This window comes from Pleuronectes platessa, chromosome 7 (genome assembly GCF_947347685.1).
Source record: "Pleuronectes platessa chromosome 7, fPlePla1.1, whole genome shotgun sequence".
Classification (NCBI taxonomy): Eukaryota; Metazoa; Chordata; class Actinopteri; order Pleuronectiformes; family Pleuronectidae; genus Pleuronectes; species Pleuronectes platessa.
In genome coordinates, this window is record NC_070632.1 from 492,104 (window position 1) to 509,517 (window position 17,414).

Consider the following 17,414-nt stretch of genomic DNA (forward strand, 5'->3'; position numbering starts at 1 on the left):
TCATGACATCGGTCCATTGTTGCCGCTCAGCATCCATCCTGTCCGGACCCAACTGTTCACCTGAAGCTTCTTACCTCATCCACAGCTGATTCCATCGGGGGTGTGTTGAGTGCAAAACAAAACAAAACAAAAAGTCTTTTTTTATCTTCCATATGGTGAGATGCATTGTAGCGATATGAATAAAGAAAAGTTCACCTGGTGTGCTGAATAATGTGTAAATTGGTAATTACACAATCTGAATATTTGTATAATTGTTTGTATTTTTTCATAATGATTTTGGAAAGGAATGTGTTTATTTTTTTGACTTCTGTTCCAGATGTGTCTTCTGTTGGCCTGACATTGTGACTGGTCTGGTGGGATTCTTACCTCTGTATTGAGCCTCTTCTGTGATGAATTCTTTGTATGCAGTGTTTAGGAAATACTGTAGGGAACATGGGGAGGAGTTGATATTAGGAGCATTTGATCAATTTGTATTTATTTATTTTATCATTTTGTTAATAAATTGTGAAAAGCAGCATGTGTCGTCTGTTTTTACCTGAACAATCTTTGAACTGCAGTTCATGTGACGCCATGAGAGGAGGTCACTCATCCTGTGGTCTCAAATCCAGAAACACCGGAGATCAGATGTGGGCGATAGTTGATGGGATGAAAGTTCATACATTACCATATAACATTTTTATTATTATATACATGTTCGGTAAATGTAAAATATTTTTCATTATGCTCCCTTTGCCACATGTTCTGATGAATGCAGCATCCGCACATACAGAACTTTGTGTTTGCAGAACTGAATTTAAACGATGGTTCAGAACATCCAGTGAAGCCGGTTGAAGAAGTTATCATTTCCAGTGAACCACGGTTTCGAGAAGTAAGAGACAAAATGGTGATTGAAATGTTTCACACTGCTTCTTGTCATTCTATGAATTCCTCCACGGTCACAATTATTTCGATATGTATGAAGTTTTTACCCGTTTCAATGCCATTTTATTTAAGCCTTTGAACCTGGGTAGTATAACCCATCACCCGACCCCCCACCCCCCCACCCCACCCCATCACACCCATCCGCTAGGGTCTCCCAAACGAAAGTGGTCACAGGGGAGGGGGGAGATATTCAGAAAACCCTGAAGAAACGGCGACATTGAACTAGGCTCGGTACCAGACTCCTGGGCCGAGGCGGAACTTTCCTTCTCCGGAGTAGCCCAGGGTGATGGGCACCAGGAGGAGGGATGATACTGAGAAGGTCCCGGCTGGCGCCCACACAGTTGAGGGTCGTTTCCTCTCCTCGATGTGGGAGGAGCTCGAGGAGGCCATGGAGAAGGACTTACGGTTGGCCACTCAGGAGAGGAGAGCAGGGATTGTTCCAGACTGTGGAGTCCGGGACCCGGAGCCGGGACCCGGAGCCGGGACCCGTTTGATTTGATTTTTCATTGCAGTTTGACCCTTTTGCATGATTTCTGGTTTTCACTTAATTTTAATTGTATTTATTTCATTTATTAATCTTATACACCAACCCTTTTACAAGTATTTAAAAAAAGGTATTTATTGGAATACTTTCTTTTTACTTTCTCCGACTTGCTTCTCTTTTAATACCTTTTTTTACTCACTTCTCGCATTTCATAATTATTTCTAGATAGATTCAGTTTTTTAATGTAGTGGGTACCAATTGGAATTAATGTTTTACAATTTAATTAGATTTTATTTGTACACGGTTACATTGTGTGGTTGGACGCTACGCCCCCTGCACCACACAGACAAGGATGAGACGAGAAGAGGAGAAGACTGAAGTCCAATCTAACCTGACATACACAATACAACGTACATTATGTCAAGACAGAAGACAGAGAAGAGAGAAAGTGTGCGTGGGATGGGGGGGGGGGGCGAGAAAGACACACAACCTGCTTTCAGAGCTTCTCACACATGACACAAACATGCTGGCTGTGCTTGTTCAGAAGGGAATTGGTTGGTGGTTGTAGAGCGGTCGTATCAGCTCACAGGACAAGTCACAATGTGACGCCAGGCCGTCCAACAGGGGGGGGGCAAGGTTAAAGAGACACACAGCGACAATGAAAAGACACAGAAATACCGGCAGGAGCCATTTGCAGTAACAAGCTGGAGACGCCTGTTGAGGAACCTCAACATCTGGAGACTCCTGCTCAACCTCAACATCTGGAGACTCCTGCTGAACCTCAACATCTGGTCCCTCCTGCAGAACCTCAACATCTGGACACTCCTGCTCAACCTCAACATCTGGACACTCCTGCTGAACCTCAACATCTGGAGACTCCTGCCCAACCTCAACATCTGGAGACTCCTGCTGAACCTCAACATCTGGACACTCCTGCTCAACCTCAACATCTGGAGACTCCTGCTCAACCTCAACATCTGGAGACTCCTGCTGAACCTCAACATCTGGTGACTCCTGCCCAACCTCAACATCTGGAGACTCCTGCTGAACCTCAACATCTGGAGACTCCTGCTGAAGATGCTCAATGGCTTGAGACTCCAAGGCCCAAGCATTCTGTCTGAGATTCTCTTTGCATGTGATCTCCCTGCATTGCTCTGATATGAAGTTGTCTTTACTCTCGATGAGTCGCTGAGCTTCCTCCAGTTTGAACTTTAGAACTTGCACTTCTGTCTTCAGCTCTTGAGTCTCTTTGCCATGTTTCTCTGTCAGAGACGTAAGTTGCATCTGGTCGGCCATCACCAACTCTCTATGTTCCTGACGGGTTCTCACATCTCCATCCTTGAGGACATCCTCCAGCTGGGTCTGAAGTGTGCTCCGCTCTGTCTTCAGTCTTTGAATCTCTCCTTCATGTTTGTCGGTCAGATGTTCCAGGTGAGCCACTCGCCTAGTGAGGGTCTCGTTTCTCTTGATCAAGTCCTTCTCATTCACTTGCGTACTGTGAAGATCTGCACACAGCTGTGTATTCTCAGTCTGAGACTCACTCAGCCTCATACTCTGATATCTCAGAGAATCACATTGGCTCTGCAGATTGTTCAGTGTTGCCAACTGATTTTTGTTCTCAGTCTGGATCTTCTCTGTCAGGTTCTTATATTCATCCAGCTTCTTCAGTAGCTCATGATGGCCACTGCGATTCTTCTGCTGATGAACTGTTCGCGTAGACTCCTGTGGTTCGAATGCTTCTTCAATCTCTGACACGTAAAGGCTCCGTGACCGGTCCATGATGTCTGAGTAATCGTGTTCCATTGTGACAGTCCTTGTTTCACTGCACAGTTGCTTCAGGGAATTAAATAATAGTGACTTTACATGCAGTTGTTCACTTGGTCTTGAAGCTCTATGTGTTGAATAAGTTCTTTAAGGTACATTGAAGGACGTAAACAGGCCACATCAAAGGAGAGTGGTGTTTTGTTTTTTTAGCCCTTGATTTGGCACCTTTAGCCTTGTTCCTTTGATCTGGTCGATGCTCTTTGATTTGTGTGTGACTCTTCCGGCACTTATCCCTTGATTCAATGTTCCTTAGAATTACTATTTGGCCACCCACCAATAGAGCAAACTAAAAAGGAAGCAGAAGGATATTTCATTAGGAAGAATGAAGATGAAGACAATAAACCAAACAAAGAATTGATCTTAGACAAAAATTCATAACAAGTTTAAATAATAATTCTAGACACTGTAAAGCAGTCAATTTGTAGAAGTACAGGAAGAATGAAGAGAAAGGTGGTTCCTTGGTGGACAGATGAGTGTGGCTGCTTTTATTTTGAAAGAACAAGATGTGATCAGTCCATTCAGCTGCTTTTATTTTGAAAGAACAGGATCTGATCACAGTCAGTTCAGCTGCTTTTATTCTGACACGGTGTGAAGTAATAGATCAAAGAGAACCATGAGCTATTTGAGATTTTACAGGTTTTTCTCTTGATAGTCAATTTTTTACAGGTTTTATATTTCAACTTTTTATTGTTTGGTAGTCCTTGTTTTTTTATAATGAATACACAAACGCCCAGTTAACTGGTCACAGGTTTCGTTGGTTTACACAAATAACCAAAGTGTTAAATATGATACATTAATTATTCGTATATTATATTTAATTTCAGCCCACTTGAGGGTTTTGAACAGCCAGTAGCTCCTCCTCTTCCTCCTCATCTGTGTATGTCTGTGTGTGTGTCTGTTGGTCGGTCTGTGTCTCTGTGTGTGTGTCTCTGTGTGTGTTTGTGTCTCTCACTGAAACTTAAACATAACTTTATTTCCCGCGCTGGCTCCTCCTTCCTCTGACGTCACTTCCTGTGTTGAAGATGGCCACAGATCGAGGAAACAGTCGTTGTGTAAATTAACGGAAACTTTGGAGGCGGCGGCTGGAGCTCAGTGTCCGGGAGAGAGCGACGCCTCCCCGGAAGAGAAGCCCCGTGTCCCCGCTGTCTGCACCAGGTGGGTCGGTGTGTGTCCCTGAGGCAGAGGTTCGAGACCGAGTCTCAATACTGGACCATATAGAACCGGATCTATATATATGTATATATATTAATATATACCTGACCGGTTCAACTCTGTGCCGACCAGAGGAACCACAGACTGTATATAAAGAGGATCAGTGACTGTATATAAAGAGGATCAGTGACTGTATATAAAGATGATCAGTGACTGTATATAAAGATGACCAGTGACTGTATATAAAGATGATCAGTGACTGTATATAAAGAGGATCAGTGACTGTATATAAAGAGGATCAGTGACTGTATATAAAGAGGATCAGTGACTGTATATAAAGAGAATCAGTGACTGTATATAAAGATGATCAGTGACTGTATATAAAGATGATCAGTGACTGTATATAAAGAGAATCAGTGACTGTATATAAAGAGGATCAGTGACTGTATATAAAGATGATCAGTGACTGTATATAAATATGACCAGTGACTGTATATAAAGATGATCAGTGACTGTATATAAAGATGATCAGTGACTGTATATAAAGAGAATCAGTGACTGTATATAAAGAGGATCAGTGACTGTATATAAATATGACCAGTGACTGTATATAAAGATGATCAGTGACTGTATATAAAGAGAATCAGTGACCGTATATAAAGATGATCAGTGACTGTATATAAAGAGAATCAGTGACTGTATATAAAGATGATCAGTGACTGTATATAAAGAGGATCAGTGACTGTATATAAAGAGGATCAGTGACTGTATATAGAGATGATCAGTGACTGTATATAAAGAGGATCAGTGACTGTATATAAAGATGATCAGTGACTGTATATAGAGATGATCAGTGACTGTATATAAAGATGATCAGTGACTGTATATAAAGAGAATCAGTGACTGTATATAAAGAGGATCAGTGACTGTATATAAAGATGATCAGTGACTGTATATAAATATGACCAGTGACTGTATATAAAGATGATCAGTGACTGTATATAAAGATGATCAGTGACTGTATATAAAGAGAATCAGTGACTGTATATAAAGAGGATCAGTGACTGTATATAAATATGACCAGTGACTGTATATAAAGATGATCAGTGACTGTATATAAAGAGAATCAGTGACCGTATATAAAGATGATCAGTGACTGTATATAAAGAGAATCAGTGACTGTATATAAAGATGATCAGTGACTGTATATAAAGAGGATCAGTGACTGTATATAAAGAGGATCAGTGACTGTATATAGAGATGATCAGTGACTGTATATAAAGAGGATCAGTGACTGTATATAAAGATGATCAGTGACTGTATATAGAGATGACCAGTGACTGTATATATAAATATATAGCTGTGTTTGTTCAGATCCCAGTGGGCCGTGCAGTGGTCCTCTCATCATTATGGTTCCACCATGAACCAGCAGCCTCTGGATCTCTGGTGTAAGATATTTCACTTTCTTCCATCAGGGAAAAACCACTGAACCTAAATTATTTAGTTTTTTATAAATTCAAAGATCTGACGTCTGTCCACAGTCTGCGAGGAGTGTCAGGACCACTTCCTGGACGAGTGTCCGTCACACGGCCCCCCCCCTGTTTGTCCCTGACACGCCCGCCATCCCGGGACTGGCCAACAGGGCGGCTCTCACGGTCCCAGGAGGTCTGCAGGTCTTCTCAGAGGGAAGTCAGGTGGATGTTCGCTGTGCGGACGCAACCATCCCCAAGGGGGCGGTGTTCGGTCCGTATGAGGGACAGCTGGTGTCTCAAGACAAATCGTCCAGCCTCTTCTCCTGGATCGTGAGTCCAACCAATCAGCAAGCAGCATCCACACGCAACTCAATCTAAACCTCTGGTTTGTGTTGCTGTTGCAGGTTGTTGATGTGAACAACACGTGTCAGTCCATCGATGGCAGTGATGACACCAGAGCAAACTGGATGAGGTGACGCTTCTCTCATGTTCAGCAGTTCCTGTTTCTACCAGCAGGTGTCTCAGTTTAAACAGCCATGTGCAGAATGGAGGTAGCTGAACAACACAACTTGTGACGTCAGGGCAGATAGTGGAGGAAGGACAGGAAGTGGCTGAACAAGTCAACAAACTGAAGTTTAAATAACTTTTATTTAAAACCACACAAGCCGAGACGCAGCTGCTCAACACCGGGCGACAGTCGCTCGCTCATCAACGACAACTTTGAGATTTGGAGGCGGAGCCAGTGGCTGGGCTCCTCTCCTGTGATTGGTCACTTTGAACACACCTCTACCCAGAATCCCTCTGATCCTCTGTCCTCCTCGCCTGATGGGGATGTAGTGTGAGAGGAACATTGAGCCACTTCTATAACGTCATTTACACAAGTAAATAAACAACATTAGACTTTAATCTACACGTTGGAATCTATTTTCCTCACAGAATGAATTCACTCTGTAGAGTCACAGGCTCCCTGTTGTTTCTGGACCTGATGGAAACTGAAGGTCTCCTCTGATGCTGATGTCGTGATCCTGGTGTTTCCGTCAGGTTCGTCCGGACCTCGTCTGAGGAGCGCGACAGGAACCTGACGGCGTTCCAACACTGTGAGAGCATCTACTTCAGAGCGAGTCGGAGGCTGGAGGCCGGAGACAAGCTGAGGGTCTGGTACAGCGACGACTACGTCCAGCGGCTTCACTGTGTCCTTCAGAGGAGCATCAACTGCAACCTGGACTCAGGTGAGTCCTAGTGTTACCTGAGTCACAAAGTCTTCAGTGGAGGAGTCCATGTTTATCATGAACTTCACTTTTCCTTGAAAAAAACTAAATTATATATAAAAGCAAAAAAATAAAAGAAGTAGCACTTTAGTAGCACTTTCATGGATGGCCCTTAACTTTAGCACTTTGTGGTTTGGCTTTCTTGAAGAAAATGGTACTTTGGGTTTGTTCCCTCACAGTTGAAGCACTGATTGTGAGTCGCTTTGGATAAAAGAGTCAGCTCAATGTAATGTATAAATAATATCTGATTTAAATAGTATTTAAGATATTCAGTTAAGCTGCTTTAAGATATGAGCTGAACAAAACGGACGTGAAACGTGAGAACATGAGAACATCTCAGGATGAAGAAGAGGAGCCGGACACGTAGAAGACGAAGACGTCCACTTGGAAACACGAGGAGATTCCAGATCTTCTGGTGATGAGGGCCGAGCCGGTGTGGACGAGCTGTAAACAACAACACTGATCTGTCCACAGCAGAGTTTATACATCATGTCCCGCCTGCTGCTGCTCTACAGGCCCCGCCCCTGCTGCTCTACAGGCCCCGCCCCTCGACCCAGGCCCCGCCCCTTCCCTGATGTTCCCCACATGTTCCTGTTGGTGTGAACGAGTCGGACCCAACAACCTGCTGTTTGTGTTTGTAAACAGTTTTGCTGGTCAATTGACAAGAGGAGAGCTGACCTGGGAATTTCTTGAAAAGCCTTTTGAATCTATAATTTTGAGGATCATTGAAGAGTTCTAGGTTGTTTGGGTGATATGCTGCTGGAGTGGAGCTTTAAAAGATTCCTCACTGAATATTGGAGATAAACTCTGGTTTAAATTCATGATTTAGCTCAGCTGTGTGAATTGAGTCAGTGACTACAAAGACTTTGATCCTCTGGAAGTCAGTGTGACACATTTAGGAGAAACTGAGCTGCAGCTGTAGTTGGAGGCCAGTTAGCAGCACTTCTGTTCTCCAGCAGGTGGTGCTAATGTCACATCTGTTCTCTGCTCTACAGTTCATGAAGGAGCGTCTCATCTTTTGGTTACATTTGTTTTCTAATTGCGAAGCTCAATATTCCAGTTAAAACTGAACTGGATCCAAACTGATTCCCGGTTTGAAGTTGAGTTTTATTGTCATTGTAGAAATTCTGTTCATCATCATAAGATCAGTCAATCGCAAACAATTAAAATGAAATTTGGTCAAGAAGTTTGTAAATTATGAAAATAATAAACACAGAATATTCCTAAGAATCACGTAGCCAGGTTGTGCTCCTGATGTCAGTATGGGCCAGCTAATAGAAGAGTGAAACTGAACCCGAAACTGTTTTCTTCTAGAAACCAGGAAGCCGGAGGTCCTGCCCAAGGTGCAGAGAGACCACCTGCAGTCAGCGGTGCAGGGCAAAGCCTGCCCCAGTCAACAACCCAGTGACGAGTCCGACAGTCAGCCTCCTGCCAAGAGGAAGAGGATAGACCTCATCTTCAAAGATGTCCTCGAAGCTTCTCTGGTGGACCCCAGCAAGTCCAAGTCCCAGTCGCCCCTCCACAGTGAGTGCAAAGTGCCATCCCTCTGGTGGGGCTCGAACTCGACTGAGAGCGGCTCCAACGTCCTGAGCCTGAAGGCAGAGGAGAAGGAGGAGCAGAACCAGGAGGCCTCCACCTCCTTCTGCCTCAACTGTGTCAAGCTGAAGAGGAGGATCCTGGAGCTGGAGGAGGAGCTCTCCCGTGTCAGAGGAGAACAGGTAGGCGTGGTCGGGCCGTCGGTGTCCGGGCAGAGCCATCACCATCAGGTCCCCCCCCACCCTGAGCAAGGACCCATCGAAGACTTTCAAGGTAGGAAAAGTAAATGTTGGACCCGTTGATCCAGACCCTGTCAGACCTGAAGTTCTTTGTCTTAATGTGAACTTGATTCTTTAAATCAACAATGTGCGAGTGTTTTTCATTAATATCTTTTCAAACACAATTTAACCCCTTGTCGCAAATTCACCTCAAACCCCATTCCGGTCTTGCCGCCGAGGTGACGATTGTGCAAATCCTACACATACCGAGGAAGGTATTGGAAGCACTCTGCCGCCATCTAGTGGTCGGAGTGGAAAATACATACTAGCCCCTTGGGACTGTGCAGCAAAGTTATTTTGAGGTATTAAGCTGTATTTGAAATACTGTTATGATTGAGCAGCAATGATTGTACAGAAAACATATGTTGTTATTCAATTTCAAGCAAAAGCAGCATCAATATAATAATTAACATACCAAAATTTCTTTAAATTAAGGTTATAACCCATTATGCCTAATGTCGCTAATTTGCCTCATACCTAAATTTATATCTATTGTGTATGCTATATTGAAATTAACAATCTCCACTTAATTTAGCATCTGTATGACAGGCCAAAAACACCAATAATATTTTTTTTATATAATTGGAAATTAATTCAGGCAATAAGGAGTTAAAAAGACGAATGGAGGGATGAAAGTCAGAGAATCACCAAACTCTGACAAGCTGGACTGATCCTCTCATATCGATCCGTCCAATAGACGATGAGACGTTTGAACCTCTTCAGGGCTCCAGACACAAGTTAGTCGAGTTTGTCATCGAAACAATAACCGTCCTGTTCACAGCTGGTTACATAAACCTGGAGTCATATGTTTAATATGTATTAGAGCAGAGCCAGAGTCCAATAAGTTTATGGTTTTGGTTGTGTGGTTTATTTTATTCAGGTTTTATTTATTCAGGATATTTTCATATTTTTATTTCTAATTCAAATGTCAGACAGAATATTCTTAAGAATTCAAAGTTCAGTGAGTCCGATGTCTTTTATTTGTTCTATGCATTCTGCTGATCTGAGATCAAATGGAGCAGTGGGGCTGATCTGGGTCCATCTCATCCTGAGAAGCCGTCAGGACCAAGGAGGATTTCATCTTCGTCATCTTGATTCGCTCCCAGTTCTGAGACCACACATAGAAAACACATGTCTGGGATCCAGCTGATCCTGATCCCCTCAAACCGTTCCCTGACACGACTGACACATCCCACATGCTCTCAACACTTTATTGGTGGACTAAAGTTTCGGGTTCGTGTGTGATTGACACAAATTAGGTAGTATATATTTTTAAATGCAGAAATTTCACACAATAAATACACACTTGTTGTGCAAAGACCAGTCAGAGGATCAGTTGGATTGATCCTCTGGGGACCATGAGTCACTGCAGTAAAGTTTGAGATATTTCAGTGTGGGTCAAAGTGGCTTCCATCCTCTAGCTCAACCATAAATCACAATAACAAGTTCAAATTGATCGGTAATAATATTGAGCACATTGTGAATTCGACTGTGAAAATGACTGGAAGGTGATTGTGTTTTCAGGGATGGACCCCTTGACCCCCACCCGGGTGGTTCTGGACGAAGACGACCAGGACGTGGACTCGGCTGACGAGTCGATTGCTGCAGATCTTGTGATTGTTGCAGAGGACTCTTCCAAGCTCTCCTCTGGAGGAGGCCGACGGATTCGTCGCTTCAAGCAGGAGTGGCTAAAAAAGTTCTGGTTCCTTCGCTACTCACCGACCCTGAATGAGATGTGGTGCCACGTCTGCCGCCAGTACAACGTCCAGTCATCCCGAACATCCGCCTTCATCATTGGCTCGAAACAGTTCAAAATCCACACAATCAAGCTCCACAGCCAGAGCAACCTTCACAAGAAGTGTCTGCAGCTGTACAAGCTGCGCATGCACCCGGAGAAGACGGAGGAGATGTGCAGGAACATGCTGCTGCTGTTCAACGCAGCCTACCACCTGGCCCTGGAGGGACGGCCCTTCTCAGACCTCCGTCCACTGGCGGAGCTGCTGAAGAAGTGTGAGCTCAAAGTGGTGGATCAGTACATGAATGAAGGAGACTGTCAGATCCTGATCCACCACATCTCCCGGGCTTTAAAAGAAGACCTGGCTGAGAAGATGCGCCTGTCTCCCTTTCTGAGCATCATAATGGATGCCCAGAATGACGACCTTTTCTCAGACATGGTAGCAGTCTATGTGCAGTTCATAACCAATGAGGGCTCACCCAACACTGAGTTCCTGTCCTTGCAGAGACTGAGCGTGGCCAGTGTGGACGGATATCTCCAGGCCATAGAACGAGCCTTCGGCGTTCTGGGACTCAGGTTTCAGGACTCGATGGTTGTGGGTCTCGGGGTGGACGGTACTAACATCTCTTCAGGAATGAGAGCCAATCTGTACATAGCTGTGCAAAAGTCTTTTCCCTGGATCCTCTGTCTACCCATCATGATCCACCGGCCTCATCTTGAGGTGCTGGACGCTATCAGTGGGAAGGAGCTCTCCTGTCTCGAGGACCTGGAAAACAACCTTAAGCAACTCCTCAGTTTCTACCGCTACTCCCCTCGTATGATGGCCGAGCTACGGTCCACTGCTCCGACTCTGTCAGAGGAGACGGAGTTCCTTGGAGACATCAGAGCCATTCGATGGATCATTGGAGAACCAAATGTCCTTAATGCACTCATCAAAGATTACTTGGAGGTAGTTGCCCATCTGAAGGAGATCAGCAGCCAGACCCAGAGAGCTGATGCTGCAGCCATCGCTCTCACTCTCCTCCAGTTCCTCATGGACTATCAATCAGTAAAGCTCATCTACTTCCTCCTGGACATCATAGGGGTTCTTTCACGGTTAGCCTTCATCTTCCAGGGAGAGTACCAGCTGGTGTCACAGGTGGAAGCCAAAGTCAAGGAGGCCATTCAGGAGATAGGCCAGTTGGTGGACTGCCCTGGAGAGTATCTGCAGGAGTTTGAGGAAAACTTCCGTGAAAGTTTCAACGGCGTGGCTCTAAAGAATCTGCGTGTTGCTGAGTCCAAGTTCCAGTCGATCCGAGAAAAGATTTGCAACAAGAGCCAAGGCATCCTCTCCCAGAGGCTGGATCTGCAAAGCCGCTCATTTGCCAAAGCCTGTAAGGTCCTGGACCTGTCCACCTGGCCTCACAACCGGGAGGACCTTCAAGCCTACGGGCAGCAGGAAATCCAGCTGATATTCAAACATCTGGAGTCCATTCCTTCTGTAGGTCAAGAGAGCTCCCGGGCCAGGACAGAGTTCAGAGGCTCCCTGGTGGTGGAATGGAATGATCTGAAAGCAGACTACTACAGCGTGAACGGCTTCAAAGAAGTCATCAGTCACATCTGCAGGTACAAGCAGCGTTTTCCTCTGCTGAACCGGATTGTGCAGGTGGTCAGGGTGCTGCCAAGTTCCACGGCCTGCTGCGATAAAGGACGAGGTTCTCTACAGAAGATGTGCAAGAACAACCGCTCCCGGCTGACCCTGGAGCAGATGAACGACCTTCTGACCGTGGCCGTTAACGGACCGTCCATCCACAGCTTCGATGGGAAGCGAGCGTTGGACAGCTGGTTCGAGGAGAAGTCTGGCAACAGTTACTCTCGGTCAACGGAGGCGTTGAGCAGGATGTCAACTGCTGACCAGAAGTCTGTTTTGCATAGTGTCGACGTCAACACAGAGTTTTACCCAGACATCTAGCAGGCCCCCCCAGGGGCGTTCGCTGAGCTAGTGGAAGCTGATCTTGAGTTTAGAATTGGGAATCATCAGACGAGGAATTAGCCGCTGGATAGATATGAGACCTTGTCTCCCTCTGCTCTGTCTTTTATCACGAGTCGAACGTTTATCCATATGAAACGCAAGATTTTATGATAATATTGATATATTTTTATATCAATTAATAGCTATATAAAGTAGATGAATTAAAAAGTCAGTAATCGATTTATTTCAGACTGTGTTCCATCTCCTTTGCTCTCCACATGTGTGTTGATACCTGAGGGCAACCAATGTCTGCTCAAACCTGATTGGTCGAGCTGGAAACAGGAACCAGAAGCTTCTGGTCCCTGGACACAGATTCTGCTTCACCTGTAGAGAAAAGAGAAATAACTGCACCGTGGTTGTACAGATTCAGTCATCATATATTTCTCCCCAGATTATTATAAAGTCACTGTGACCTTTGACCTCTGTAACGAATCAGTTTACCTTTTCTACCTATCTTGAGTTCTTGAAATATCATGTTCACAATAATGGGACGGACGAAAACATGAAGACGTAAAGCTTTCGGCCACTGGGTGTCGCCGGTGAGGAGAAGTTCCCCGGTGAGTCCGACCCACACGAGTTAGATACTGAAGTCAGTTTCACATGAGGAACAATCCAACGAGTGTCTCCATTAGAAATGCACAGCCCTGCTTCACCCTGAACAAACTGTATGAACTGTATAGACTATTTTTCTCTTGAATTGAGGATTGTGACATTTTGACTGAATTCAAGAACTGAAGAAAAAGGTGCTGACCTGCTCGGCCACAATCTCATCACTGAATCTGTTCATCACTGCGGCACATGTTGGATCTCACTGATGCATCTTCTTTGTTTGACCAAAGCTCGGTTTCCAAACGTTTCATAAAACTGCATGAAGATGTTCAAGTGTTGCTTTAGCACTTAAGTTGTATACGTAGGTATTATTAAAGCTAGACAGACGGTTAGTGACAGACAGGGTGAACGCAGGCAGACGGTAAAAGTTGTGTGTCTATGATTTTATGGATATTTTGTGCATGTGTGTGTTGTTTGTACGTGGTTGCTAATGTTGGGAGGAGCTGTGTGAGTTTCTCTTCATGACACCGGGGCTGATTGTAACCTGACTCCAGAGCTGCTGCCAGTTTGGTTTATGCTGAACCAAAAACAAACTTATTTCTCTGCTCATTGTTTTTTTCTATTCTGCTTCTGATGCATTTTACAGATTAAAATACATTTTATCTGAGCATCTTTCTTCAAACTTCTTTTGACGTTCCACCACATTGCTGGGGTCAGAGGTCGGGGGGGGGGGGGGGCTGTCATTAGGGTTTCTCCAAGTTTTTGTCTGAAGGAGGAAGTTTTGGTTTCCAGGAGACGTGAGAAGAATTTCATCAGAGAACAAAACTTTTCTGTCACTCGGCCGACAGGAAGGAAACGTGTTGGCTTGGGTCAGCAGGAGATCCGACCCCCGCTAACACTCGATATTCAAATGAAGCTCTCCAAACCGTCTGAGTGGCTCAGCAGCGAATTAAAGGACGTTTGTGAAACTGTCGTCAGTTGATCAGTGGGTTAGAATTAGGTGTTAGGAGCTAGGGGTTAAGTGTTGATGTTAGGAGTTAGGTGTTAGGTGTTAGGTGTTAGGAGTTAAGTGTTAGGAGTTAGGGGTTAAGTGTTAGGTGTTAGGAGTTAGGAGTTAGGAGTTAAGTATTAGGTGTTAGGAGCTAGGGGTTAAGTGTTAGGAGTTAGGAGTTAAGTGTTAGGGGTTAAGTGTTAGGAGTTAGGGGTTACGTGTTAGGTGTTAGGATTTAGGGGTTAAGTGTTAGGTGTTAGGAGTTAAGTGTTAGGGGTTAGGTGATAGGAGTTAAGTGTTAGGTGTTAGGAGTTAGGAGTTAGGAGTTAAGTATTAGGTGTTAGGAGCTAGGGGTTAAGTGTTAGGAGTTAGGAGTTAAGTGTTAGGGGTTAAGTGTTAGGAGTTAGGGGTTAAGTGTTAGGTGTTAGGATTTAGGGGTTAAGTGTTAGGTGTTAGGAGTTAAGTGTTAGGGGTTAGGTGATAGGAGTTAAGTGTTAGGAGTTAGGAGCTAGGAGTTAAGTATTAGGTGTTAGGAGCTAGGGGTTAAGTGTTAGGAGTTAGGGGTTAAGTGTTAGGTGGTAGGAGTTAGGGGTTAAGTGTTAGGAGTTAGGGGTTAAGTGTTAGGAGTTAGGGGTTAAGTGTTAGGTGTTAGGAGTTAGGGGTTAAGTGTTAGGTGTTAGGAGTTAGGGGTTAAGTGTTAGGGGTTAGGAGTTAGGGGTTAGGAGTTAGGAGCTAGGGGTTAAGTGTTAGTAGTTAGGGGTTAAGTGTTAGGTGTTAGGAGTTAGGAGTTAAGTGTTAGGTGTTAGGAGTTAGGAGTTAGGAGTTAAGTAGTAGGTGTTAGGAGTTAGGGGTTAAGTGTTAGGTGTTAGGTGTTAGGAGTTAGGGGTTAGGTGTTAGGAGTTAGGGGTTAGCGCTAGGAGTTAGGGGTTAAGTGTTAGGTGTTAGGAGTTAAGTGTTAGGTGTTAGGAGCTAGGGGTTAAGTGTTAGGAGTTAGGGGTTAAGTGTTAGGTGTTAGGAGTTAAGTGTTAGGTGTTAGGAGTTAGGGGTTAAGTTTTAGGATTTAGGAGTTAGGGGCTAAGTGTTAGGAGTTAGGGGTTAAGTGTTAGGTGTTAGGAGTTAGGAGTTAGGGGTTAAGTATTAGGTGTTAGGAGCTAGGGGTTAAGTGTTAGGAGTTAGGGGTTAAGTGTTAGGTGTTAGGAGTTAGGGGTTAAGTGTTAGGTGTTAGGAATTAAGTGTTAGGAGTTAGGGGCTAAGTGTTAGGAGTTAAGTGTTAGGTGTTAGGAGCTAGGGGTTAAGTGTTAGGAGTTAGGGGTTAAGTGTTAGGTGTTAGGAGTTAGGGGTTAAGTGTTAGGAGTTAGGGGTTAAGTGTTAGGTGTTAGGGGTTTAGTGTTAGGTGTTAGGAGTTAGGAGTTAGGAGTTAAGTATTAGGTGTTAGGAGCTAGGGGTTAAGTGTTAGGAGTTAGGAGTTAAGTGTTAGGGGTTAAGTGTTAGGAGTTAGGGGTTAAGTGTTAGGAGTTAGGGGTTAAGTGTTAGGTGTTAGGATTTAGGGGTTACGTGTTAGGTGTTAGGAGTTAGGAGTTAGGAGTTAGGAGTTAAGTATTAGGTGTTAGGAGCTAGGGGTTAAGTGTTAGGAGTTAGGAGTTAAGTGTTAGGGGTTAAGTGTTAGGAGTTAGGGGTTAAGTGTTAGGTGTTAGGATTTAGGGGTTAAGTGTTAGGTGTTAGGAGTTAAGTGTTAGGGGTTAGGTGATAGGAGTTAAGTGTTAGGTGTTAGGAGTTAGGAGTTAGGAGTTAAGTATTAGGTGTTAGGAGCTAGGGGTTAAGTGTTAGGAGTTAGGAGTTAAGTGTTAGGGGTTAAGTGTTAGGTGTTAGGATTTAGGGGTTAAGTGTTAGGTGTTAGGAGTTAAGTGTTAGGGGTTAGGTGATAGGAGTTAAGTGTTAGGGGTTAGGAGTTAGGAGTTAGGAGCTAGGAGTTAAGTATTAGGTGTTAGGAGCTAGGGGTTAAGTGTTAGGAGTTAGGGGTTAAGTGTTAGGTGGTAGGAGTTAGGGGTTAAGTGTTAGGAGTTAGGGGTTAGGGGTTAAGTGTTAGGTGTTAGGAGTTAGGAGTTAAGTGTTAGGGGTTAAGTGTTAGGTGTTAGGATTTAGGGGTTAAGTGTTTGGTGTTAGGAGTTAAGTGTTAGGGGTTAGGTGATAGGAGTTAAGTGTTAGGGGTTAGGAGTTAGGAGTTAGGAGCTAGGAGTTAAGTATTAGGTGTTAGGAGCTAGGGGTTAAGTGTTAGGAGTTAGGGGTTAAGTGTTAGGTGGTAGGAGTTAGGGGTTAAGTGTTAGGAGTTAGGGGTTAGGGGTTAAGTGTTAGGTGTTAGGAGTTAGGGGTTAAGTGTTAGGGGTTAGGAGTTAGGGGTTAGGAGTTAGGAGCTAGGGGTTAAGTGTTAGTAGTTAGGGGTTAAGTGTTAGGTGTTAGGAGTTAGGAGTTAAGTGTTAGGTGTTAGGAGTTAGGGGTTAAGTGTTAGGAGTTAGGGGTTAAGTGTTAGGTGTTAGGAGTTAGGAGTTAAGTGTTAGGTGTTAGGAGTTAGGGGTTAAGTGTTAGGTGTTAGGAGTTAGGGGTTAAGTGTTAGGGGTTAGGAGTTAGGGGTTAGGAGTTAGGAGCTAGGGGTTAAGTGTTAGTAGTTAGGGGTTAAGTGTTAGGTGTTAGGAGTTAGGAGTTAAGTGTTAGGTGTTAGGAGTTAGGGGTTAAGTGTTAGGTGTTAGGAGTTAGGAGTTAAGTGTTAGGTGTTAGGAGTTAGGGGTTAAGTATTAGGTGTTAGGAGTTAGGAGTTAAGTGTTAGGTGTTAGGAGTTAGGGGTTAAGTATTAGGTGTTAGGAGCTAGGGGTTAAGTGTTAGGAGTTAGGGGTTAAGTGTTAGGTGTTAGGAGTTAGGAGTTAGGTGTTAGGAGTTAGGGGTTAAGTGTTAGGTGTTAGGAGTTAGGGGTTAAGTGTTAGGGGTTAGGAGTTAGGGGTTAGGAGTTAGGAGCTAGGGGTTAAGTGTTAGTAGTTAGGGGTTAAGTGTTAGGTGTTAGGAGTTAGGAGTTAAGTGTTAGGTGTTAGGAGTTAGGGGTTAAGTGTTAGTAGTTAGGGGTTAAGTGTTAGGTGTTAGGAGTTAGGAGTTAAGTGTTAGGTGTTAGGAGTTAGGGGTTAAGTATTAGGTGTTAGGAGCTAGG

The 17,414-nt window shown here is 44.3% G+C and overlaps 1 protein-coding gene across 1 annotated transcript; it reads left to right on the forward strand.

The window, feature by feature from the left end:
• The first annotated feature begins 4,132 nt into the window (after positions 1-4,132).
• Positions 4,133-13,898, forward strand: prdm11 (PR domain containing 11). Its single transcript, XM_053427553.1, is given in 8 exon segments — positions 4,133-4,384; positions 5,756-5,829; positions 5,923-5,972; positions 5,974-6,183; positions 6,258-6,325; positions 6,895-7,082; positions 8,436-8,930; positions 10,460-13,898. Coding segments are annotated over 7 exon segments (3,201 nt in total). The 5' UTR covers positions 4,133-4,384; positions 5,756-5,801; the 3' UTR covers positions 12,622-13,898.
• The last annotated feature ends 3,516 nt before the right edge of the window (positions 13,899-17,414 follow it).